Source organism: Penicillium concentricum, assembly GCF_028827145.1.
Source record: "Penicillium concentricum strain IBT 3081 chromosome Unknown utg000001l_segment0_segment0, whole genome shotgun sequence".
In the NCBI taxonomy this organism is placed as follows: Eukaryota; Fungi; Ascomycota; class Eurotiomycetes; order Eurotiales; family Aspergillaceae; genus Penicillium; species Penicillium concentricum.
The window spans coordinates 5,363,014-5,387,069 of NW_026622754.1; the positions used below are offsets into that span (position 1 = coordinate 5,363,014).

At 46.7% G+C, this 24,056-nt stretch overlaps 11 protein-coding genes across 11 annotated transcripts; 6 read left to right on the forward strand and 5 right to left on the reverse strand.

The window, feature by feature from the left end:
* Window positions 1-481: 481 nt before the first annotated feature.
* N7517_002045 (uncharacterized protein) lies at window positions 482-2,140 on the reverse strand (the record flags this gene model as incomplete). Its single annotated transcript, XM_056719775.1, has 2 exons — window positions 482-1,753; window positions 1,802-2,140. 2 exons carry the CDS (start codon window positions 2,138-2,140, stop codon window positions 482-484), a joined length of 1,611 nt encoding a protein of 536 aa, XP_056583910.1.
* Window positions 2,141-3,138: 998 nt separating this feature from the next.
* On the reverse strand, window positions 3,139-3,780 carry N7517_002046 (protein kinase domain protein; the record flags this gene model as incomplete). The annotated part of the gene is made up of 1 exon (XM_056719776.1): window positions 3,139-3,780. One exon carries the CDS (start codon window positions 3,778-3,780, stop codon window positions 3,139-3,141), a length of 642 nt encoding a protein of 213 aa, XP_056583911.1.
* A 156-nt stretch (window positions 3,781-3,936) lies between these two features.
* Window positions 3,937-4,425, reverse strand: N7517_002047 (uncharacterized protein; the record flags this gene model as incomplete). Its single annotated transcript, XM_056719777.1, has 1 exon — window positions 3,937-4,425. One exon carries the CDS (start codon window positions 4,423-4,425, stop codon window positions 3,937-3,939), a length of 489 nt encoding a protein of 162 aa, XP_056583912.1.
* A 1,240-nt stretch (window positions 4,426-5,665) lies between these two features.
* N7517_002048 (uncharacterized protein) lies at window positions 5,666-6,223 on the forward strand (the record flags this gene model as incomplete). The annotated part of the gene is made up of 2 exons (XM_056719778.1): window positions 5,666-5,846; window positions 6,039-6,223. 2 exons carry the CDS (start codon window positions 5,666-5,668, stop codon window positions 6,221-6,223), a joined length of 366 nt encoding a protein of 121 aa, XP_056583913.1.
* Window positions 6,224-6,895: 672 nt separating this feature from the next.
* N7517_002049 (F-box protein) lies at window positions 6,896-8,158 on the forward strand (the record flags this gene model as incomplete). The annotated part of the gene is made up of 1 exon (XM_056719779.1): window positions 6,896-8,158. One exon carries the CDS (start codon window positions 6,896-6,898, stop codon window positions 8,156-8,158), a length of 1,263 nt encoding a protein of 420 aa, XP_056583914.1.
* A 470-nt stretch (window positions 8,159-8,628) lies between these two features.
* N7517_002050 (putative glycosyl hydrolase) lies at window positions 8,629-11,403 on the reverse strand (the record flags this gene model as incomplete). Its single annotated transcript, XM_056719780.1, has 2 exons — window positions 8,629-10,062; window positions 10,120-11,403. 2 exons carry the CDS (start codon window positions 11,401-11,403, stop codon window positions 8,629-8,631), a joined length of 2,718 nt encoding a protein of 905 aa, XP_056583915.1.
* Window positions 11,404-13,504: 2,101 nt separating this feature from the next.
* N7517_002051 (glycoside hydrolase family 76 protein) lies at window positions 13,505-15,006 on the forward strand (the record flags this gene model as incomplete). The annotated part of the gene is made up of 3 exons (XM_056719781.1): window positions 13,505-13,613; window positions 13,669-14,372; window positions 14,437-15,006. 3 exons carry the CDS (start codon window positions 13,505-13,507, stop codon window positions 15,004-15,006), a joined length of 1,383 nt encoding a protein of 460 aa, XP_056583916.1.
* Window positions 15,007-15,447: 441 nt separating this feature from the next.
* Window positions 15,448-16,681, forward strand: N7517_002052 (zinc-dependent alcohol dehydrogenase; the record flags this gene model as incomplete). Its single annotated transcript, XM_056719782.1, has 3 exons — window positions 15,448-15,568; window positions 15,645-15,935; window positions 15,990-16,681. The coding sequence occupies 3 exons, from the start codon at window positions 15,448-15,450 to the stop codon at window positions 16,679-16,681; spliced, it is 1,104 nt and encodes a 367-aa protein (XP_056583917.1).
* A 1,020-nt stretch (window positions 16,682-17,701) lies between these two features.
* Window positions 17,702-19,796, forward strand: N7517_002053 (glycoside hydrolase family 1 protein; the record flags this gene model as incomplete). The annotated part of the gene is made up of 5 exons (XM_056719783.1): window positions 17,702-17,868; window positions 17,922-18,132; window positions 18,193-18,615; window positions 18,676-18,816; window positions 18,879-19,796. The coding sequence occupies 5 exons, from the start codon at window positions 17,702-17,704 to the stop codon at window positions 19,794-19,796; spliced, it is 1,860 nt and encodes a 619-aa protein (XP_056583918.1).
* A 211-nt stretch (window positions 19,797-20,007) lies between these two features.
* On the reverse strand, window positions 20,008-20,950 carry N7517_002054 (SDR family oxidoreductase; the record flags this gene model as incomplete). The annotated part of the gene is made up of 4 exons (XM_056719784.1): window positions 20,008-20,193; window positions 20,258-20,414; window positions 20,483-20,590; window positions 20,640-20,950. 4 exons carry the CDS (start codon window positions 20,948-20,950, stop codon window positions 20,008-20,010), a joined length of 762 nt encoding a protein of 253 aa, XP_056583919.1.
* A 784-nt stretch (window positions 20,951-21,734) lies between these two features.
* On the forward strand, window positions 21,735-23,793 carry N7517_002055 (mediator of RNA polymerase II transcription subunit 17; the record flags this gene model as incomplete). Its single annotated transcript, XM_056719785.1, has 3 exons — window positions 21,735-22,006; window positions 22,068-22,453; window positions 22,517-23,793. 3 exons carry the CDS (start codon window positions 21,735-21,737, stop codon window positions 23,791-23,793), a joined length of 1,935 nt encoding a protein of 644 aa, XP_056583920.1.
* Window positions 23,794-24,056: the final 263 nt, after the last annotated feature.

Here is a 24,056-nt window from a genome sequence, read left to right on the forward strand (position 1 = left end):
TGCCATTTTTAAATATAGAAGGGCATGCGTAATCCTCGGCGCTAGCGTCGTCAACTGTTTCATTGTGGAGTATAAAGCCTGTGGAGACAAAATGCCAAGCTTTTACAAGCTTTCTTGGTTTCGAAATATCTGATCTGATCTTGATCGTCGCATTAGACTTGGCCATGTGTCTCAGATCTCTTCGCTCTTGCACTAGAGTCTTCGGTCAGCCTTTCCGAAACTGCCTGTGACTAAAAACAAAGCTCACTATTCGTGCACCGGGAGACCTTCTAATACCTTCCTGCTTGCTCAAGAGTGTAGGCAAATACTCTCATCACCACGTAGGTCTAATTACATTTATATGAAAGCCTAGCAGAATATATCAAGATTATATCAATTTCTCCTGGCTTCCAGCTAAGGTTCTTGCCATTCTAGTCGGTTCGTTGGAGATGGAATTCATTTGCCTTCATATTTGCTCCGGTCGCATATTTTCCAGCGGGATTCACAAATCAGACGGATTTTGGGATTCTTCCTCGCGGTTGTGGGAGAGTTCCCTTCTCCAGCGGTACCCCCGGTAGAAAACAACCCATAAAGCAGGACTACCCAATACCCAAAGGCCAGCGATGAATGTAGCTGTCCATCCAATGCCGATGGATTTGATGAGGGGTGACGCAATAGCCGTGGCTCCAGCGCCCATAAGACAGCGGAATAAATTATTCGCTGCCGCAGCAGTGGCGGTGTTTTGGTAGTTGATATCGATAACCAAAGTAGTCAAGGTATTGAATGCACTTGTGGTTGTAAGACCAGTGAAGAACAACATCACAAGGGGGCCAGTCAGTGCAGTGCGATATTGCATCACCCAGCCGTACGCTAAAATGCAAAGACTGGCCAAGTATATCAATGGGAGAGTGATTGCCAGGCGTGCTCGTTCAATGTTGAATTTTTCGATTTCCTGCTGTCGGTTCTTTTGAATGGCCATTCCCTGCAACAGTGCCTCGCGGCGGAAATTCCAGTCCAAAAGTCGACCAACTACCCAGCGCGAGCTTGTGCTTCCGATGCCCATGGGAAGATAACACAGTCCAATTTGGATAGAGTTGAATCCAAATCGTCCCTCCAGCTCGGTCGACAAAGTGCTGAGAACTGTCATGTAGCCTGCGTACAAAAAGCATCCATACAAGAGAACCAACCCCATCTCTTTCTGTGTAGCTATCAAGAGAGCTGAAAACGGGTTTGGGCGCTGCTTCAGTTCCTGGATGGTAGAGTGATCGGGGGTCGCTTGTTCGTTATGGAATCGTGATTTTCGTACGAATAACGTCCACAGTGGGCGATTCCACGATGCCGGCGGCACTGACCCATTGCCCACGACAGCTCGACATGTCTCAGGGAAGACAAAGAGGATCACGACAAAGCAAACGCCCGATAGGATGACCAGGAACCAAAATATTGATCGCCAGCCCAGAAAATGGTCCAACAGCCCACCGATAACGGGGCCAAGCGTCGGTCCTAGGGCGATTCCAATTCCAGCGTATCCAATGTACTTTCCTCGCTCAGCGCGGGTCGAGAGATCGGATACCACTGCGGTGCCCAATACAATGGTGCCACTACTTCCCGATGATTGTAAGCAACGCAAAATAATCAAAGCCGCGAAGTTATTTTGCAAAGCGAGGCCGATATTAGCTCCGAGATAAATGACAAATGCAATGATATATGCAGGACGGCGCCCATGGATATCAGAAAAGCTGCCAATGAAAGAAGGTGCCAGTCCTTGGAATATCTACAGATAATCAGCTTCATATCCTCTCTATAGCTCGGTGGACATTACCAGGTATGTGGTGATAGTCAAGTTTATCAGCGACACAGAAACTTTCATGTCGCTAGCCAGGGATGGGAGCGCCGGCAGATAAATACTGCTGGAAAGAGGTGAAATTAGGGCCGCAAAAGATCCCGCCATGATAACGAAGGCCTTTTCGCCAGTTGGCAGGACACTATAGACGGGCACCAGTTCATCGTCGATTGGTTGTATTTCTTGATCAACTTCTTGTTTTTGTAATTGATTTGGATTCAGGCTCTTGGGGTTTTCTCCATCGATCTCATGTCCTACCTCGCACAAGGGCGATGGACGCGGCTTTGCTGTACAAGAATCTGGGTGCACAGACTGCATGGCCAGGAAGTTTATATTGAAAGGTCATTTTTAGGAGCCCAGAAGTTATATATACATCTTTTTCATCGCGATCGCGCTTTATTTCAAGCTTTATTTTTGTTTCTTCTAGCGTTAACGGACCGTCACCGGGATAGAGAAGAGCTGAGTGGAGCTGCGTTCGGGCCTGTTGATGTTGTGATCACGTGATAGTATATGTCTGGGTGCCTTAGGCAGGGATATATATATTCTCCACATTCCGAAGGGTTGACATTTTGTGACCATAAATCCGGAAGTGATATATTTCTTCCCGAGACTCAATTATATCCGATATTAGGATTTCTCTTGCATAAGATTCTGGCCTTGGAAGAAGTCCTCGAAAGAAGTCCGGGATTGGCATCTTGAAGATCCACTGCCCCCACTTAGCAGGACGTTGAAATTGTAACAAACTTAATATCTCGTGTTAGACAGTTGAGGTTGGTCAAGACGGGTCGCTACTCCAGACAGTTTCGACAGGTAGGGAACCCATTCCCCGCTTAGAGTTAGAGCATTGCTCAATGTGCAAGGATTTCCCCAGCAGGCATTCAGCATTGAATATACTATGACGACTAAAGGCGTTATGCCACTCATGTGAGCCTTGGAAGCTACCTATAATGTGAAAATGAGAGATTTTATACAAATTAATACACTTCCATTGGAGTCATGTATGGTATTATGGTTATTTTTCTCTACTAATGAGATCTCATCGACATATATCCTTGTAAATTATAAAAACAAACTCTCTTTCTTCCTTGCACTTTAACTCAGCTCGTATACATAACCGTAGAACTTCTGAGATCCGTGGATGCTTCTTTCTCTACATTCTTTGGCTTTTAATATACACATTTTGATGAGGCGAGGAGTAGAGAGAAGAAATGACTGATTCTCTACAAAAAAGAAAACAGGAAGCTACCTAAACAGCTAGGTGAGGTCTGGCAAGATAAGAAACTGAAGAAACAGGAGGCGAGAGAATAGAAATCAGATTAACAACCATATTTGTCCATGATAGCTCGAAATGACGGGTCATGTAAAAGCTGAGTTGCAGTAAGACGTTTTTCTGGAGAATATTGAAACACTTTGCACATGATAGAAAAGACATGCTGTCGCTCGATCGGATCAGCATCGGGGCGGAATTGTGCAATTGTTGAAGCAAGATTATGCTTTGGATTGGGCGTTTGAGATTGGTCATACCAGAAATCATCCACCCCGGGGCGGATATAAAGACCCTTCCAATCTAATGGAAGCGGCCCCAGACGGGCAACGCAGCCAGCGATAATCCCCCCTGGGATCCAGCTTGGTAACGGCGGAAAACGAAGATAAAGCACGGAGAAGACGACCATATAACTCCACATATCACAGGCAAGACTTGGATCTTTCCCATGAAGACGTTCTGGGGAGCAATAATCCGAAGGGGGGAACCCCATTTGAGTCACACTATCGCTAAGCTTCTTCGCTAGACCAAAGTCTCCGAGATAGAATTCCTCCGTGCGTAAGTACTCAGGGATCTGAAGTGGCTGAACAAGCTCTCCTTTCTTCGAAAGTTCGACATATGGTATGCTTTGCTTTAGTGGCCGACCGAGTGCCTCGTATTTCGCACTCCTGCTGAGATTATCGAGAGGAGCCATCCCCCACATACAGTTTTGCTCATTTAGATCTAAGAAATATTCATTGAAATATACATAATAACATAATATGAAGATTACATAATAGAAATGGACGGAGGGGAGATAGTCACTTACCACGGTGTACAATCCCTGCTTCGTGTAAATTTTCCAAGGCTCCTAGCAGTTTCCGAGCAGCGGACATGCGACTAGCCATCGATATTTTTTCGAGGCAATAGGGTCAATACATGGGCCCATCAAAGGAAGCACTAGCACTCTATGCTTGTTTTCGGGGAGAAAAAAAGTCCCTAGAGGTAGCACCAGATGAGAGGTATCCTGCACATTCTGACGGATTTCGCCCTGCATGCGGTATTCGTTTTCCCCCCAGTCCCCTAAACCCATGACTTTAAGGGCCACTTCCCTCTTCTCCTGGAGGTCATGAGCCATCCAGACAGTAGAGCCGCCGCCAAAGCCGAGTTTATGCTCAATCAAATATCTCTCGTTAAGCACTTCTCCGAGATAAATGGGATAGAAAACATTCGGCGTTTCTTCTATTTCGTATATACTCCATGGCTCTGCAGCTTCTTCGAGTTCGAACACCTCCTCTTCATTGCTCGCAAAGTGGCCAAAATCCGATGTGCCATCAGGCAGCGGTGCTATTCCAGTCATTTGAGGCGAGTATATGTCAATGCTAGAAGGGGTGCCGATGGTGAATTTCCACAAGTATCCAGGGACAAAGGCGACACTAGGTTGGCGATATGGCTCCTTACACCGCTACACCACCGTTTCCACCTACGGGAGTGGACAGCGACCACCTCTTGATTTTTCTTTCAGACACTCACCTCGGTCATGTGTCTACAAAGTTCGGGGTCGCATGTACTCCTTTCTGAAAGTTGAGGTTGTCAAATTCTCCAATAAGAAAGCCTGCGTCTAGGATTGCTACTGCGGGCTGTATAGTGAAAGACGTATGCTTTCGTTAATATAATAATTGTGAGAGAAAAGTGAGATTCTAGATTTTAGTGTAGGAAACGAGGCTAGAGACTCTAATAGCGTATACACCATAGTAGGTGAGGTTAACATATAGTAATAAACTACCTCAAAATGGGCTGATAGATAAATTTGTATTATAACTAAACATATCTTGGTTTTATATACTTATTGGGCCGATTTTTTCCGTGGCAGAATAGGTCAATGATTCAAAATAGACCGTGGTTACGGAGAGGTCTAAAAGGGTCTATACTGAGGGCAAATTCAGGGATTGGGGCATCAAACGGGCCTATACGACCCTGGGCGCTATGTCCCCTCCCTTTGTATATGTCTAACACTTAGCGAGGCCTAGCTTGCATTTGTTTCTTATTAGTACACTCTTTAACTAGTCTCCCTACGTATCGACTTGGTTTATTCCTCTTCTTGGCTCTACTGCTAGGGTCTGAATTTGAGACACTGTGACCTGTCTAGCCTGTTACGAACCCATCAACCTGATTTAAGCATAATATATCGGTTGGCACATATCTCGTAATACTTACATTCAACGAAGACGGATCAGGACAAAGCCATCATCCCAGTCAGTAGGAATAACGGATGTACAAAAGTAGCGAGGTCATCCTCTTTCAATCAAATGGTTCCAAACCTCGTTTAGACCGGGGCCACTGGAGTATACCAGTTTCTTGTAAATTAGCTTGCATTATCACAAAGAGAATTCGATTCCTTTCATGGATAAACTTGGGTCAATTCGATCCACAGCCTCTATCGGAGATAAAGGGGGTTGAAACCAAGCAGGTGTATAGATATGGACTTCGTTTCCATGAATCCTGAGATTTAATCATTTCGAATCAAACTTATACCATACACTTTGGCTCCCTATTTTTGTTACATGGTTTAAAGCTCTCTGCAGAACTAGAGCCATATCATGTTATTCACAAATTTTCTGCCCAACGATGCCGATGAAGGCACGATTGATGACATTGCCATCCACTGGGGCCCAAACGGACTTACCCGCTTGGTCCAAAATGCTGAGGCATTTAATCTACCTCAAGTCGATTTGAAACATGCTACAGAGCATGTGGCTCACGCGTGTGCTAAGCGACTCGGTAAATCCAGAGTTCGTATCTCGTATGCCGTCACAACATTCATATTACGCTGAATCGGTCTAGTTCCCCAATTGCTCTTAGGGGATCATTTCATCTTTTTACGTCAAGCAGATCAGGCGTCTCTTCGAAGGACTCATGTCATTGTACAGTCGGACTTTTCCCAGGTAACCTCAAAAATCCATATATATGTAGACCTCCGCCTTGGGTTAGAGCTCAGCGATATGGCAGTGCTGGGTGAAAGCGTTGTTTTGTCGGGCCACCGCAATAACCGTGTTCACAGGCGCCCATTGGTGAGCCTACTGGTGAGCCTACTAGTTACCACGACTAGAGGCCTCGAGAGCGTTCTTGAAAGCTGTGAGGTTGAAGAGCGCTGGTGATGCTAGGCGAGGCTCCCTGAACATCTTTTTATCCAGATGGTGCTACGAAGAAGGTGTCATGTCTGATGCTGACCATCTGGTGACTTTCCGAGTATGTCTTCCAAGGTTGCATTTCTCGCAAAGTGGTGCGTTCCTGTGGCACCTGACAAGTGATTTTGGGCTATGTTCAAGCCATCTATTTATACGCCAATATATATATGTCATTCAGTTGCGATATATACCTCAGTGTATATGGATGTCTGACTCTGGGAAGCAGCGAGAGTGATGTTAGGATTTGCGGGGTTGATCTACAGCCGAACACATTTTTTTGTTTGAATATTCTATTGGCTAGTAAATTATATTATGACATGATCGATACCGTATTCAGAAGTGGGTAGAACTATGTGAGAGGGAGAGATGATTACTGGGAGTCTTATTACAGTAGAGAGAGATTTTCGCCTCAAGTCTTTTGTTGTGGTTGGTGCCCTCGGGATCAGGCATCGACCCCTCAAATAACTAACTAGGTAACTAGATGGTTCGGGGTTTGCTCCTTCCCCAATACAACTCTCTCCCTCCTTTCTCTCTGGGCCTTCTCAGTAGTCCCAATATCTTTCAACGTAAGATATCACATTACGACCTCGGATCCTAGGGGATCTGAATGTCAACTTTGGAAGTGGGCAATAGAAACAGCACATGGCGGAAATCTGGGGTAGCTCTCCACCTTCTCCACCTTTCGTCATCCTCTCTGTAGATACCATGAAATCAGGCCCCTACCTCCCCACCCTCCCAGTTGAGCTGGTCGAGTTGATCGCAGGCTTTATCGATGAAGATAGTTTAGTAGCACTACGTTTAGTTTGTCGCAAGCTCCAGAGGAAAACGTTCCATCACTTTGCGCAGCGATTCTTTTCATCCATCAGGACCGACCTCTCGGGAGACAGTCTACGCCGTATCAATGCTCTCTCGCAAAACACCGCGTTACGGCCTTATGTGAACGGATTGGCCTTCATGCTCCAAAATGGGATCGGTCGCGGCTTGATATGGGACCGTCATCCATGGGGTCCTATCTCCGCTCCTCTCGAGGTCGAGGCGATTCGCTCTCTGCGTGATAATTTGATCCACAACTTGACTAATTGTCGATCATTCTTTATCTTTTGTCGATACCCGGAGGGTCATCCAGATATGAGCCATGTCACCACCACGGACGCTGTTGCCGTGTTCTTTGCTCTGGTTGTCGATTCTCTGCCGGTTTCGTCATTCCATCTTATCTTTGCCAACTCCCGCTCCCGTACCTTGATCATGGACATGCGTCGTCTTCCCAAGCTCCTCTATCGTCAACCGGAGTTCAAGATTGTGTGGGGCAATTTACAAGAACTCTCTTTAGAACAATATCTCATGTTGGATAATTTCGGCTTCCTGCTTGAGTTGGTTCTTAGCGCCCCAAACCTCCAAACCCTCCTGTTAAAGCTCGGCTCACACGACTTGGCATCTGAATTCATGCATGAACTGGCTGAGAGCGCCAGCTTTTCCCAACTGCGCGAATTCGCCTTGTTCCGAACATCCATACGGGGCCCCGATCTCCACAAGTTACTCGGCAATATCCGCCCAAATTTGACTTCACTCACACTACACCATGTTTCCCTAGCACCAGGGAGCGATTGGACTCCAGTCCTCAAGGAACTGAGTCAAGGGTTTTTGGCTTTGCAAAGTATCTCGTTATATTATCTGTGGGACGGTACGCCTGCTAAGGGTCTCTTAACCTTTCCGGACATTCCAAAGACACCTTCACTATGCACCTCAAAGGGCCAGCATCTCAATATATTTTACTCTGAAGATATCAAAACACCCACTGTTCTTGGGGTCGAGTATTCTGGGTCGGAGATGTTACATGTGTTGAATTTGTTGCCGACAAAGACTGCAAAAGCTTGCTCACAAATAGAGCAGGTTACTGCTATGTGATATTTGTATATCCTGCACTCCAGGCTTGTTTGAATTTTTTTCTTTTTCCGCTGAACATACTTCCTCGGAGATTCCGAGGAACATCTGCTTTTTTCTGTTTTCTCATATTTAATTCACAAGTTCTGTTTGCAATATAGCGACGCAATACAAAGAATTTACGAAAGCTGAAGCCTTTCTTTTGTGTACTTGTTCGTAATTTATATGATGCTCCGGCCAAATGCTTTGGGGGATATTATATTCGCGGTGTATGAGGTCAAGTGCGACTATACAACAGGCGGTAATGAGAAATCAGCAGAGATGATTCTTCAAACCGCAATTACCACTATATTTAATGGACTTTGTATTCGAGATCTCAAAAGGCCTTTCTTTATATAGCAAGTGGGCTAACGGCTTCTTCATTTACAAGCAAAGCTGTCGGTCTTAATATAAATCCACATCATCCCCTAGGCTACATGGAACCCTTCATCATCTCAAACACCCTGAGGCTTGAGGGTCACTTTCTCCACATTCCTTCCTGTGACTTCGATCAGGGTATTCTTGATGTCTCCCTTGAATGAAACAGTCAACCGGAGCTGTTCTTTCGGCCAAAGAGTCACATAGTTGTCAGACCAGTAGACCGGTGCGATCTCCGTGTTATCGAGTTTATTGATAGCATTCAGACGAATGAAGACTGCCGGTCCCGTAGATTGGTTTTCGAGCACGACCTCAGCATGAGTCAGCCCATCATCTGTTGGAGACTTCATCTCCAGGGTCTGCAGTGGCATATTTTGTAGTGAAGCCTTCAAAGTAGCCGGTTTCAGTGTCTGCAGCTTGGTGTATTTGGCAAATTTGGTAACTGGTGTGGTGAACCAATCAGACTTGGACCAGTCCAAGACATCAGTGGTAGGAGAGAGCCAGTAGACATTGCGACTAAGGACAGCTTTGGATTTGGGATCACTCAGTGTGAGACGGAGGAAGCCAATATCTTTGAGCTTTTTAACTCCCGCAAGTGAAGCCACCACTTTTGAGGAATGAGGCGTTGTCTTGCTGTCCACTGTGGTTGCGGATAGTTCTTTGCCATTTGAATCAATGAAATCAATCTTGATGTGCCGGTTTCCAGTCTTTTCAAGCGAGTGGTTAATCAACCAGATGTTCTCGTTCTGGTAATCATAGGCCACGTGTTCCTCCCGCGCTCCAACCTTGGTTCCGAAGTAGGCTCCGATAGGGTTGAGATAGTAATCAAACAATTGCCAGTGCAGATTTGGCCAGGCACTGTTCAACATCCAATATATAAGTCCCGTGGCAGGTCGAGTGGCATTTTGCTGCGTGCTGTATCCCTCAAATTGGGATCGGGTGGCCTCATAATCTGCCATCTGACTTTTGATGACGTAGTCTTCCAGGCTAGATGGCTTTCCGTATCGGGCAAAGAGAGCCTTGTTGTAGAGCGAACGGTCGTAGAATTGCGAATCATAACGGGACATGTGATATTGCTCTGCATCTGGTTCTTTCCAGAGTGTTTCCAGATCAGCATCAGACATGAACTTTTTCATGCTGCCCATCTCGGGTGTTCCAACTCCGGCGCCCAATTCAGATCCAAAGCCAAATGCCGCTCCTTCTTTGTTGTTGTACCAGTAATTCGGGGGCACCCAATCGTACGGGCCATCCATCTTCATTCCGGATGGTCCAAGAGCGTCGGGGTAACCACGCTTGCTGGCTGATGCAATGATTGGGTTGGGCCAATCCATAGCCTTAAGGGCATCGAGATAAATTTTGGTGGCCTGGTCATTTGGCCAGAAGTCAGAGCCAACCAAAAATCCAAGCATTGAAGCATGGCTTTGCATCATCTCTGCCTCGTGCAGCATTGACGCCTTCGCAACGGGGTAATCTGCATTTCCCCATTTGACACCGTCGGCCTCATCATTGTACTAGAATTTCATTTGTCAGTAGTCTGCCCCCTCAGGTAGAGACTTGAAAAGACTTACCTCCCATCCTTCCCATTTATCACAACATTCCCATCCCGCCAGGACCATCATGCCCATTTTATCTGCGAGGTCATAAAGTTCTGGGTGCTCCTGCTTTCCCTCCAAGCGCACAGTATTGAGTCCCATGTCTAACATGTAGGCGAAAATCTTCTGTACCCTGTCAATATCGAATCTCATAAAGATATCCGGCCCATATCCAGCTCCGATGACCTGGAAAGGCTCGCCGTTGACAGAGAATTCGGTATCATTGAACTTGTTCAACTTGGAAGATACATGGCGAATTCCAAATTGTTGGCTAATTGAACTATCTGACACCATTTTCTTGGGTTTCTGGATGATGGCGTCGGCCTGTACTGTGTACAAAGGTTGCTGACCCCAACGGGCAGGCCACCAAATATCAGGGTTCGCAATGGTCGCAGTTATAGACACCGTTTTCTTCTCGTTTGACTCCAAGTCAAAGGTCCCGCTAATTGGCATAGGTGCGGAGCCATCTGGTCCTTTGACGGTGCCCTTGACCATTACCTGCTGAACAGTTGATTCGTGGTTGATCAAATCAGTTCGGAAGGTGACTTTGACAGGCTTGGAGTTGGACTGAGTAAAATCGGTGAGGACGCGGAACGGCGACATTGAGACCGCTCCAGTCTGAGAAATTTCCACGTTTCGCCAAACGCCGGTGCCATTGTCGGCTGGGTAGGGATTCCAGTCCACAAATCCCATAGCAAGATCGCGAAGATAGTTCGTTGGGAACGCACGAATGAGAAGACAATTGGCTCCTTCCTTGACATGTTTGGTCAGATCGTACTGATGGCCGCCGTAGGAGCCTTGCTGATCGTCGCTCGATGCAATGAGCACTCCATTCAGATAGATGTCTGCCTTGGATGTAATTCCGTGTGTCTTTAGGGTGAAATGCTGGCCGGTGGATGGGCTCAACGTAAATTCTTCTCGATAAAACCAGGGTGCGTCGAAGGTGGAAGGATCAGCAATATCATCCATATTGTCAGAATAGAACAATTCCGTCTCGTTGTATACCCCGTTCTCAATAAGCCCGGCCATGACAGTGCCACGAGCACCAACCCGATACCATGATGAGACGTCTTTTCCTGGGGTGGAGAGTACATCCAGCTTGCCTGATACTTTTGTCGATGATTGGAGGTGCCATCCCGGGATAGCAGCAATGTCACCGGCAGAGGCGACAAGGGGTTTGGGGCCTGCTACCGCTGCACAAGCACTGGCGCTAAAAGCCAGTGCTATGCAAAGCTTACTCATGTTCTTGAACATGATCATTTCGTTTGCTCTGGTTCTTCAGACACCAGTAGTGATGCTGAGCTTGTATCGCAATTTGTATGCGACAGCTTGTTCATTTAAAACATAAAACTCACGAAGTGGCGTTCAGGGCGAAGTAACACTGTGTCACACGGTTGAAGGTTCATACGACCGTGGGATAAAGGTTGTTTTGTTTGGATGATCTTCTCCGACGACTTTCTGGGCTAGGACTAGTTCATACGGGGATTCCGGCAAACCTGCAATCTTTCCCGGTTCTGCGCAGGATCACCAGGGGAATTGCCCAAACAGAGTTTGAGAAGTCTGGCTAGTCGAGCTGTGAGGATGATCGGGTTTCATTTCTGTTCCGATGAGAGATGATGGACTGGGCATATTCCTATTCTGGCCTTATCAGGATCTTTTATTCTTAGTCCTCTTGGGATTTGTGGGGGTTGCATCCTGCCGTGCAGATCTCTTGGTAATATCAAATCCAAGTCTGAAATAAAAAAATGTTGTTACTTGAATATCCGTACGGAGAACTTCGTCCCAATGTGGAGACGGCAAGCTGTCCACGATTATGGATTTTGTGATGATTCATGCCTGATTGGTCAGGCATAAATGTCTGGCGTTAATATCATTCAGGCATTAACGTATTTCACATGCGAGTGGTCCACGCCAAAACACATAGTAAAAGCGATATAGTTGTCACTTGTATTTCAACAACCAACGTTTTTATTTAATTTCATGACTGGCCGATAGCAATCGATAAGTATTTTTAGTGTTATATGTCAACTTCAAATAAATCAAACATCTATATTGTTGTCGTATTGAAAATTACAGTGCTAAACTCTGGATATATATATATATCTCAATCACTTATGTTTTAAATCACCTAAAATTCTAAAAAGTGGCTATATATCATTTAAAATGTACTAGGTCATAAAAAACAGTTTATATAGACAATCGTTGCTGCACTGACATGCTGTAATCTATCGCTTTTACTATGTGTTTTGGCGTGGACCACTCGCTTGTGTGGACCACTCGCATGTGAAATACGTTAAGGTATCAAGGCACTAAGGCCCCAAGGCCCCAATAGCTTTCATCCCATTCGGCAAATAATGGATCACTTCTTGTAGACACCGGGAGACTCGTATGCTTCTACTCTTTTCAAAGAATGATTGCCTGGGGGCTGGCTTAGAAAAATCATTCTCACAACATGCACAGCCTCCCTTAGGGAGTTCACCCTGCGGTATGCCGAGAACTCCTAGGCTCTAACCCCTGCATTGTAGGACAACTCCTTAAACACGGGTGGCGTTTGTTTTACATCGACATGGTAGTCTCCCAGATGAGAGAAATTTAACAATGGGATTGTATTCTCTAATTCACGCGTGCAAGAACAACCGATGGCCGGACAGGGATACAGTTACAACACCGGAATGCGTCAACTGTCGCCTCGCATTCGTTTGCAGCCGTAGACTGCCCTATCTACACCCCTTATCCACTGTCTCCTCTAATCAACCATGCGTCTCGGTTATTCGCTAGTTTCCTCGGCTGATCAAATTGATCTGTTTGACAGCTGTTCTGGAATGCCACAGCGATCCCTTATTGTGGAGTGCCAACAAGGAAACCATGGAAATGAAGGCTGCGCGTTGCACTTTTATGTCCTTCCCATCCACTCTTCAATCGAACCACAATGGAATTGTGGGTTTTATGCTTAATGCAGTCGAGTGTCGAAGGGACGCTGGTACAATTTCCCCTACAGGAGGTGCAAATGGTCTTGGGAACAACGCCTTGTTACCATGCCAGTGCTCCTAGCCGTTTGGAATGTGGCCGTTCAATCCACAGACACGTATCCCCCTCTTACTTCTGTCTCTTGAGGAGTCTGACGTTGGCTAGGCGGTTTTTTTCATCTTTATTTGTCCTCATCGCGCTAACGATTGGGAACAAGCCATACTGTCCATCTTTACGAAATTTTGAGCCTCATGGTGGTGTCGATAACCGATTGACGCCTCTTCTTTCAACAACTGCACAGATTTTTTGGGACAAGTCGCTACCGACCTTGATAGTGTTCTTGCGGGATTCAACTTGAAGAGGGTTGCTGTTTCACTTTGCTATATCAGCTACCATGCGTGTGTTCAATTACGCATCACAACCTTCATGGATGGGTCTGCTAGCTGCAGCTCTGCTGGGCACTTCAACTGTGCAAGCGATAGAGCTGGATCTTGATGATGGAGGTAGGTGTTCTACTTTTCAGCCTGGCTATGCGCAACGACTAATTCAAAATCAAAGACTCCATCCGAAAAGCAGCCAAAAATGTCGCCACCAACATGATGAGTTACTACACTGGTATGAATCCCGGTGATACCCCAGGTAATTTGCCGGATCCTTATTACTGGTGGGAGGCCGGTGCAATGTTCAACGCCCTTATCGATTACTGGTTCTACACGGGCGATGATACTTGGAACGACGTCACGATGCAAGCTATGCTCTGGCAAGCTGGAGAGAACAAAGCATTCATGCCGGCCAACCAGAGCAAAACCGAAGGAAATGACGACCAAGTTTTCTGGGCCTTCGCTGCTATGACCGCAGCGGAGCGAAACTTCCCAAACCCGCCAGAAGACCAACCACAATGGCTTGAAATGGCACAGGCTGTCTTCAACACTCAAGCTCCCCGCTGGGATACTTCTTCGTGTGGTGGTGGCTTGCGCTGGCAGATTTTTACGTGGAACAACGGCTACAATTATAAGAACACCATCTCCACTGGCGGATTCTTCAATCTTGCGTCTCGCCTGGCAAAATACACCAACAATCAAACCTACCAAGACTGGGCTGAAAAAGCCTGGGACTGGACTGTCGACGTTGGATTCATGTCCCCCGAGTACCGCTTCTATGATGGAGGTAGTGACCTCACTGGGTGCAAGCCAATAAACCAGATTGAATGGACTTACAACGCTGGTGTATACTTGCTTGGCGCAGCGAACATGTATAATTTGGTATGTGAACTCTACCTTTCGGTGCATTCTGATGCTTCGAAACAATATCTAACACTTTCAACAGACCGAAGATCCCAAGTGGAAGGAGCGCACTGAGGGGATCATTGATGCTTCTGGTGTTTTCTTCTCTCACGACCCACCTGACGTGATGTACGAGCGAGCCTGCGAGACCGTCAATACTTGCATGGTTGACCAGCGGTCTTTCAAGGGATATTTTTCCCGCTGGATGGCTCAAACTGCCCAAATGGCCCCTTTCGCGTACGACAAAGTCATAAAACGGCTAAGGGCCTCTGCTAAGGCAGCTGCCAAGACTTGTACCGGTGGCATCAATGAGAATGTGTGTGGTCTCAAGTGGACAGAGCAAAAATGGGACAAGACGAAAGACTTCGGTCAGCAGATGGCTGCTCTTGAAGTCATTCAAGCCAATCTAATCACGCGTGTGGCAGCCCCGGTCACCAATGATGACGGTGGAACGAGTAAAGGGAATCCAAATGCAGGTTCTAAGCCCAAAAAAACGATTCCACCCGAACTCGACTACGACATAACTACAGCCGACAAGGCTGGTGCGGGCATTTTGACCATCCTTGTTATGATTGGCATTGGTGGTTCCACTGGATGGCTAATTTGGGATTGAACTTGATACTGTTTCTTTTGATGTTTCTTTTGGTTTTTCTTTTGTCCTTTGTCGCTTACTTTGGTGTCAACTTATATTTTGCCAATCTGTGATTTCTCTTATATTAATTTCTGGACGACGTGGCCGGGGTGGCGTTTTGTGAATATTTTTCTGAATCTAACATATCATTCTCGCTTTAAATTGCCCTATTTCCCCGGATGTACGGGTTAAAGTACATCCCTGCATATTCTACTCTTTCCCGAAGCCAAGCCGTTGACAGTGATACCAGCAAAAAGAGGGGTCACACACGTTGAAATCACGCCGTACTTCTGTAGCTTCTTACCTCGGTGTGACTTCGGCTTTATTCTCTGAATTGTATTATTTATTGTCCATCGGAATGAGTTCGAATACTCTCCAGACAACTTTACATCCTTGAATTTTCGCAATACAACTCCTCGAAGCATGGGTTCAGTCATAGATCCCTCTCAGGTCGAGATTCCCCTGTTCTGTAAAGCGGGGGTGGTGGTCAATGAAGGCCCCGGTTTCCATGTCGAGGTACAGATGGTTCCTGTGCCACACCCAGGTAGGATCCCAATCATTGTTGGAGTGACAACCATTCCACTACACACAAGTTCGCGGCCATTGATGCTCATGTGTAGGGCCCGACGATGTTTTGATCAAGCTAAACTACACTGGACTTTGCTCCTCCGATATCCATATGATGCAAGGAGACCTAGGTCTCCCGCATATGTCGGCATTCGGTGTGCGATCTCCGGGGCATGAAGGTGCGGGTGTGGTAGTCAAAGTTGGAGCCAACGTGAGGACTTTCAAGATAGGCGATAGAGCCGGAATCAAACCGATCATGGATACATGCGGGTCCTGCTCACTTTGCTGGGACGACAAGGAGACATACTGCAAGGACGCAGTTCTCACTGGCCTGGTGACGGCAGGTAAGGCTAACTTGAATCATTTCTAATGGTCCGGATTGCGGCTCATTATACCAGGTACTTACCAGCAATACTTGGTATCACCGGCACGATATACATCGCCAATTCCGGACGGGGTCCCCGACGAAATTGCCGGCCCCATTATGTGCAGTGCCAGCACTATCTATCGATCTCTGATGGAGTCTAACCTTCGATCGGGGGCTTGGGTTGTTTTCCCTGGCGGTGGCGGTGGCGTGGGGATTCAAGGTGTACAGTTGGCCAAAGCAATGGGAATGCGTCCGATCGTGGTGGACACGGGAGAATCCAAACAGAAGTTGTCGCTCGAGATGGGAGCAGAGGCCTTCGTGGATTTCAAGGAAGTTGCCGATCCCACCAAAGCTGTGATTGAAATTGCCGATGGGGTCGGGGCTCATGGGGTATTTGTGACAGCCCCTGCTGCTTATAAAAATGCAGTCTCATTCATCGGGGACCGTATCGGAGGCATTGTGATGTGCATTGGTCTTCCTGTTGCAGGGTCGATGACGATAGGAGCCGATCCGTGCCAGTATGTCTTCAAGAATCTTACCATCAAGGGTACCCTTGTGGGTAGCCGGAGTGATACTGCCATGGCGTTGGATTTTGCACGGCGAGGAGCGCTACGACAAATTAGTGAAGTGTATCCAATCAATCGCATGCCCGAGGCTGTGGAGAAACTACGGAAGGGGGAGGTGGCCGGACGGATTGTGATAAATTTCAACTGGGAGGAGTAGACAGATGAAAGTGAGCTTAGCTCCAATCAAACTGCTCTGCAGATCAAATGCATCATTCCAATGACAATTGGATAAAAAAAAGAAATAAAAATGAAACACAAAAAGAAAATGCTCACACTCGGAATCGAACCGAGGATCTCATCATTACTAGTGATGCGCTTTACCGCTAAGCCATGCGAGCTGATTGGTGGGTGAAGTGAGGATAGAGTAGATTATAGATGAATATCATAAAAATCGAAGGCAGAAAAACCAAAACCCAAAAAAATGGACTTGCAGGGAATCGAACCCTGGACCACTCCCATGCTAAGGGAGTATTATACCACTAAACCACAAGCCCAATTTGATGGAAGAGCCATCTATTTAATGCTCTATTAATCAAAGACAAGTATATACTACAGTTATAACCTCCAGTGCTCGTTGCCCGACATCTGAAGTCAATCTTCCAACCCCCTTTCAAAAAAAAAAACTATATACAGAGTATATGCTGCCAAATTATTATAATTACGATTGTATCTGAGCCACCTACATCTGCATGATGACGGTCCTCTTCGATCATTCTTAAGAGGGAACATACAGTACTGCAATATATATAAACGCGTTGATATGACGTGACAGCCAAATGTATCGAAAGTTTGTCAACCTCTTTGGACTCAACCGAATAAACATTCGGCTCAACTTCGGGACTTTCCTTCCCCAAATTTTCCAGGTGATCTGCAGTGGCGCACAATGCGGAGAAGCTGGGGGGACTTCCCTGAGCAGATGCAACCAGGCATTGCAACTCCTCACCAGCTATGTCTCCCGGACTGCCGATCAACACCCCCGAAAGCTAATTATGTGAGGAGGTGGCACTGGACGCATTGCGATTGAAGGCATTACCAATTTGAGTTTGACGCCATAGATGTACTGCTGTTCCCATGGGCCGACAATTAGCCGGCACACCCACCGACATCTGAGAGTAAATATCCCTATTTAAAGGGACAACTGCCCACGCATAAGACGTGAAAACGGCGTAATACAAAAATGCGAGCATCGTTCATTTCCCTTGCAGCTCTGGTTGTGGCTATACAGGCACAGGAAGTATACTTGACAACAACTGGTTACTCCGCTCGACCACAATGTACACAATCAAATGTGGTCCCGAAATACCACTTCCAGCCCTTCTCTTATACTTTGAATGAGACAGTTCGGTAAGTGATACATAGATCTAGCTCACGCCATCGCTTGCTAATTAGCGTATAAGATATGCAACCTCGGTTCCTTCCCCGACGACAACACGGAAATATGCCCCACCCTATACTGATGCAGTCAAGCATTTGACCACCAGCTGGTCGACCTCAACGTGGGGCAGTTGGGTTCCAGAGCAAACCATCATCAGTGCAACTGACAGGGAGGACCCATATGGACAAGCTGCGTGGTCCTCGATGTGGCTGCAGGCGGATCTTCACAACTATGTATGTCAGGTGCTCTGGAATTTCCTCTTTTTGAAACGGAGTTGAAGCTTACTCTGTCAGACCACCACTGGGCTGTTCTCGACAACTGTCAGTCCAACACCTGTGCCCAGCAGTGAGCTGGTATTGCCACCGCGCGACTACTTTGGCCCCACAGACTGCTATAATTTCCCCAAAGACTTTGTGTTTGGCGTTGCAGGGAGCGCAGCCCAGATTGAAGGAGCAGTTGGATTGGATGGCCGATCACCTTCGTTGTTGGAGAAATTGGTACCCGACAGCAAGCCGAAGGACTATGTCACCAATGAAAACTATTTCTTGTATAAGCAAGATATACAGCGATTAGCTGTAATGGGTGTGGAGTATTACAGCTTTACAATCCCCTGGACGCGCATTTTGCCTTTTGCCCTGCCAGGAACACCCATCAATCAACAAGCCATTGATCATTATGATGACTTGATTGACACAGTCCTCGATGCAGGAATGACGGTAAAGAATTTCAAATATCTCGGTGCCTGTGAAGTTCTAGTATTCTAACCGTCATTGCAGCCAATCGTTACAATGCTCCATTTCGACAGCCCATTAATGTTTGTCGCCAGCGACAATATCACGAAACGCCCAGATATTGGCTACAACAATGCCGGCTATCAAAATGAAACCTTTGTCGACGCATTTGTCAACTATGGAAAGGTATGCTCTCTAGCCCGCGATTCATCAATCTTCACGCAAGTCTGACGTGGCTCACTTCCCAGGTTCTGCTTTCTCATTATGCAGACCGAGTTCCAATATGGGTGACCTTCAATGAGCCCCTGCTCTACGCGTACAATTTTAAAGGAGTGGACCATGTTGTCAAGGCACATGCTGAGGTCTACCATTTCTATCACGATACGTTGAAGGCTACAGGAAAAATTGGTATCAAGTTCAACGACAACTTTGGAGTGCCTAAAGATCCGAAAAATTCTAGCCATGTCCTGGCAGCTGATCGCTTCCAAGAAATGCAACTGGGTATCTTCGCAAATCCAATCTTTTTGGGTAAACAATACCCAAAGTCCGTGTTAGAAACACTACCCGGAGCCAAGCCCTTGAGCAAATCTGAATTGAAACACATCCGCAACACCTCCGACTTTTTTGGGATTGATCCGTATACCGCTACGGTAGTATCCCCAGCCAATGAAGGTATCAAAGCTTGCGCTGCCAACCCATCAAGCTCGAATGAGCTTTTCCCGTACTGCGTCAAGCAAGAAACAAAGAATATTTACGGATGGAACATTGGGTATCGCTCTGAATCCTACGTGTATACCACACCGACACATTTCCGGGAGTATCTCTACTACCTGTGGAACACTTTCCGACATCCAATTCTGGTGGGAGAGTTTGGGTTTCCAGTATACGCAGAAGCGGAACGGGAGCTTTCTGATCAGCTTTTTGACTCTCCACGCAGCGTATATTATCTTTCCTTCATGTCTGAAATTCTCAAATCAATATACGAAGACGGTGTGCATGTTATGGGAGCCCTTGCTTGGAGCTTTGTCGACAATTGGGAATTTGGAGACTACGCACAGCAATTTGGCATTCAAGCAGTCAATCGCACGACCCAGCAGCGACACTACAAGAAGAGTTTCTTTGACCTGGTTGATTTTGTGAAAGCTCGACAGCCAAGCAAAGACTGAGGTGATCCACAGAGAACGTCAGGTAGCTAAATTGGCAAGTCATGGACAGAGCAGATTGATTCAGGTTTCTTATGATAACGATAGGAAATTGGCACAAGATCTCATCCATGAGATATTAAGTAATCCATTATTTCCTGCGATCCTTCGTTGTAGCCTTTTCCCCGGCATCATATAATATTCTAGGCAAGGTGGTGAAAGCTGTCTTCCGTGATCACCAAGGAATCTCTTTGCCATCATACTGGTTTGCACCCGGTTGCGTCTCCGATCCAGGGAGATGTATGTTCACAAATTTCCCATTCTGATCCGGTGTTGCCTTTTGTATGATATCCAGAACCTTCTCGGCACCTGTTTCAACCGGAAGGTCTGCTCGATCGCTACCAAGGTCAGTGCGAAGCCACTATTGATGTTAGTAAAGTTTGAGTAATTTGCGATCAACAGATAAAAGAAAAGGCTTGACTCACACCAGGACTGATCGCAAGAAATGTGAAGCCATCATCCGCATATTGCTGGGCATATTGCACAGTGAGCATGTTTAATGCGGCCTTTGAGATCTTGTATGCCGGTGTTTTCAGGTGTTGAAACGCATCAGCCATAGCTATGGATCCCACAGTGGTCGATCTTGTATTTAGGTCAGTTTCTTAGCTAAGTATAAGAAGGCTCATTTAGTTTCTTTCAGATCTTCTCACATGTTGATTACTGTTTTCTTCTCGCCTTTGCGCAGAAGTGGCAGGAAAGCGCGCGATACAAGATGTGCTGCAGTAACATTGACATTGAACGTCTCGTTTAGATTGTCCCTATAAAATCAATACCATAACAAGTCTTCTAATGGGATATCCAACTTACATTCCTTCCAGTCCTGTTGGCGACCAGTCGCTCACTCCCGCGTTGTTGACCAAGTAATCAAGTCCCTTCCCTTGCAGCTGGCGTTCTACAGCCGCCACAGCCTCTTTCACACTGGATTCATCAGTGACATCTAACTTGACCATCTGCACTCGCCCTGACGAGGCACTTGCAATCTCCTTCAATTGAGCGGAATTGTCCTTGCGCGCGGTGGCGATGATTGTCCCCACCTCAGTTTTGGGCAATGTCGCTAGACGGGCGATCAGGGCCAATCCGAGCCCTCGAGAAGAGCCAGTCACTAGGTACGACGCCATGGTTTGCGGAAGTGATGTTCGTAGAATTTTGATGGAGAATATCTTAACTGGTAATATGGGATGGGAGAATTCAAATGCGATGATAGCGTATATAATAGAATGTGGGAAACCTTAAAGTCCCAACCTTGCGGGGACATTCTTTCAACATCTATGCATTTATAAGATGCATTTATAATATGTACCTGTATACATGTAGACATATATCCGTGTTATCTCCATTAATCTCCGGTCGGATCTAATTCCTGAGAAGTCTTATACGGACATAAGTTAGGTTATCTACCGAGGTATTTATGTAGGCATATTAGATATTTCAAGATTGTCACTAAGAATATCTGGAGAGCTAATGGGATAAGTTATAGTAGGCCTGTTTGAGGAATACAATTGTTTAGTGATGCTTCCAATGATATTTGATGTTTATCAACAATGTTTATCAACTGTAAAAGGGACTAGTTTCACGGACGGCTGTAGATATATATATTGTACTTTGTGACATCTAGGTCTTTCACACCTATTAATTTGCAGTGCCATTCAGACCTTATTGCACTACATGTCACTGATATTTCTAGGACAGTAAAAGGAAACATAACAACAATGGGGGTTGGAGGGGAAGTCAACTGTAAGTGGCCTCCTATCTCGATATGACGATCACGTGCGACTTACGTCACCGAATTGAGGTCCAGAGGTCGTCCACTCGTTCTTCTTTCTCTTTCCTCTCAAGCCATTGATTTTACTAAGCTCCAAGCTCACGGTTGCAGAGGGGTGGATCTTTGGGTGAATTGACGCCATGGCCGACTCCTTCACCCTGCCTTTGCGCCCCATCCTTGAGCAGCGTGATCGTCCAGATACCCTGCCTGTGGAGATCGCGCAAATCAACAATCAGTGGGGCTCTTTTCGCGAGGTGAACGAAGATGTCCTTCGAAACAAGATTGCCGAGGAGGAAGAAAAAGATGGCCTGGATGAGGTAGAGGAGAGTGACCAAGATTCGACCGATCTTGACTCGACGGAGCGCTTGGAGCAACTGTACAAGCGGCGTGCCGAGATCACCCAGTTCGCCATGTGAGTTTAATAATGGTCTTGAACTGATGCCCTCAGCGCGCGAGAATTGACAATATTTTAGGCAAGCCCACATGGAGACCATGTTCGCCCTCGACTTCGTCTCCCTTTTACTTTCCAAGCAGGCCCCGCGTCAGGCCGAAACCTCCATGTCGGCCTTCCTCAAGCAAGTCGCACCCCTTGGTTCACTCAATGCCGAGGTCGTGAACCCTCCCCCGAAGCCAGAATCTACGAGCAAAGATATATCAACAGTATCAAGAGGATGGCGGATACAAAATTTCAATGCGGCGGCGAACAAGCTTCTGCAGGCCGCTTCCAGACTTGAAACTGAAGTCGCGTCGGAAACTCGATATTGGAATGAGGTGCTGGCTGTTAAGGACAAAGGATGGAAAGTTTCACGTCTCCCACGCGAAAGGCAAGCTTTAGGCGTGCAATATGGGTTCCTTGAAGGTGAGCGCATACCAATGGGCCATTGATACCGTAGGAAGCATCTGCTGACCAAACTAAACACAGCCACGCCGGTATTCCGCGACCGTGGCCTTGCTTCCTTGCGCCGAGCTGAGGATGGGGCTTTGCTATTGGATGAAGGATTGATCCCATCTAAAGCCCGTTATGTCCGGGTACGCGTGATACAAGATGGTCAGCTTTCGGGAAGCTCGAAACCGACTCGTTCCACGTTCGACGGGGACGGGACGATTGAGGATCGTATTCTACAAGCGCGTGATACTGTTTATGAAGAGGAACTCTTCCACGAGCTAGTCCGAGAAGCCCGGGCGATCGCAAGCTTTGGCGTGACGACACGTCAGAATCTTATTCAAATTCCTGCTTCAGATGACCTCGAAATCTTACTGGACTTGGTTGATACTGATGAAAATGCGTTGCAACCTCAAAATGATATCTCACAACAAGGAACTTCCCTTGCAGAGGGCTTGGCACATACGATCCGGATCTTATTAGCATATGCCCACCGTCAAAACCTGAGACGTCGGACTCTACTTCCGCCGCCCCTGACCCCGAAAACGCGATCTATTCCTGAACATCAACTTATTCGGCCAGCTCTAGCTTATATCAAGCACATGTCCCATGTACGCTGGCTTCAGTCTTTACTGAATGACCTTTTCGGTGTTTTGCAGTCGGCAAATTTGAAACCTCCAGCGTACACCGCAAGAGTCTTTTCGACAGGGAGACAGAGACAATCCTCTCCTGCTTCAGCAGTGGAGACCCTCGTTGGACAGTTCCTTACTCCCTTGCTGTCTACATTCAATGGGAAAATTTTGACCCCTCGGGGCTCTTTCTCAATCTCGATTCACACCAACCTTTCCTCACCACCCTTCGGCACCACCTTTGATGTGTCATTCAATATGCCCAAGTACCCGGACCTTGGGTCTCCCGGAAAACTTTCTCATAGGGAAGAAGTGGAAGCCGCCATCACCCACCTCTTGTTGCTTGATGTTGTTTTCACTATATCATCCAACAACAGTTCACCAAAGTCCGAGAGTGACAAGGACCAAGCAAAACGCACCTGGGAAGCAATTTACCCTCAACATGGTGAACTTCTGCTCTCTCCTTCCAAATCAGAGAAACGAAAAAAGATGAAGATTGCTCTGTCCCGTCATGAACTGTCTCTCGAGATCTACACCGTGCGCTGTATCGACGGGACCGGGCGCGGAACATGTGAGCATCCCTCTTACCATTCGGTGCCGCACACTTGGAGATCATCGCCTTTTGCTGGATCACCCAACCAGCCCTCTTTGATGGATTTTGTGTCCACTGAGGTGTCACGTGCCTGACCCACAGAGAGCGCAAATTTGGTATCGGGCCGAACCACTCCACCTGGGCCGCCTTGAGCCGATATTTCCTCGCCTCTTCCATCAAATTGGGCTTGTGGTTTAGTGGTATAATACTCCCTTAGCATGGGAGTGGTCCAGGGTTCGATTCCCTGCAAGTCCATGTCTTTTTGTTTCTGAATTTTTTTTTGACTGAAGCAAGAAGAAGTCATTAGCTCGCGTGGTGAAGTGGGCCTATGCAAATTTTTTTCATTCCCATCTTCTTT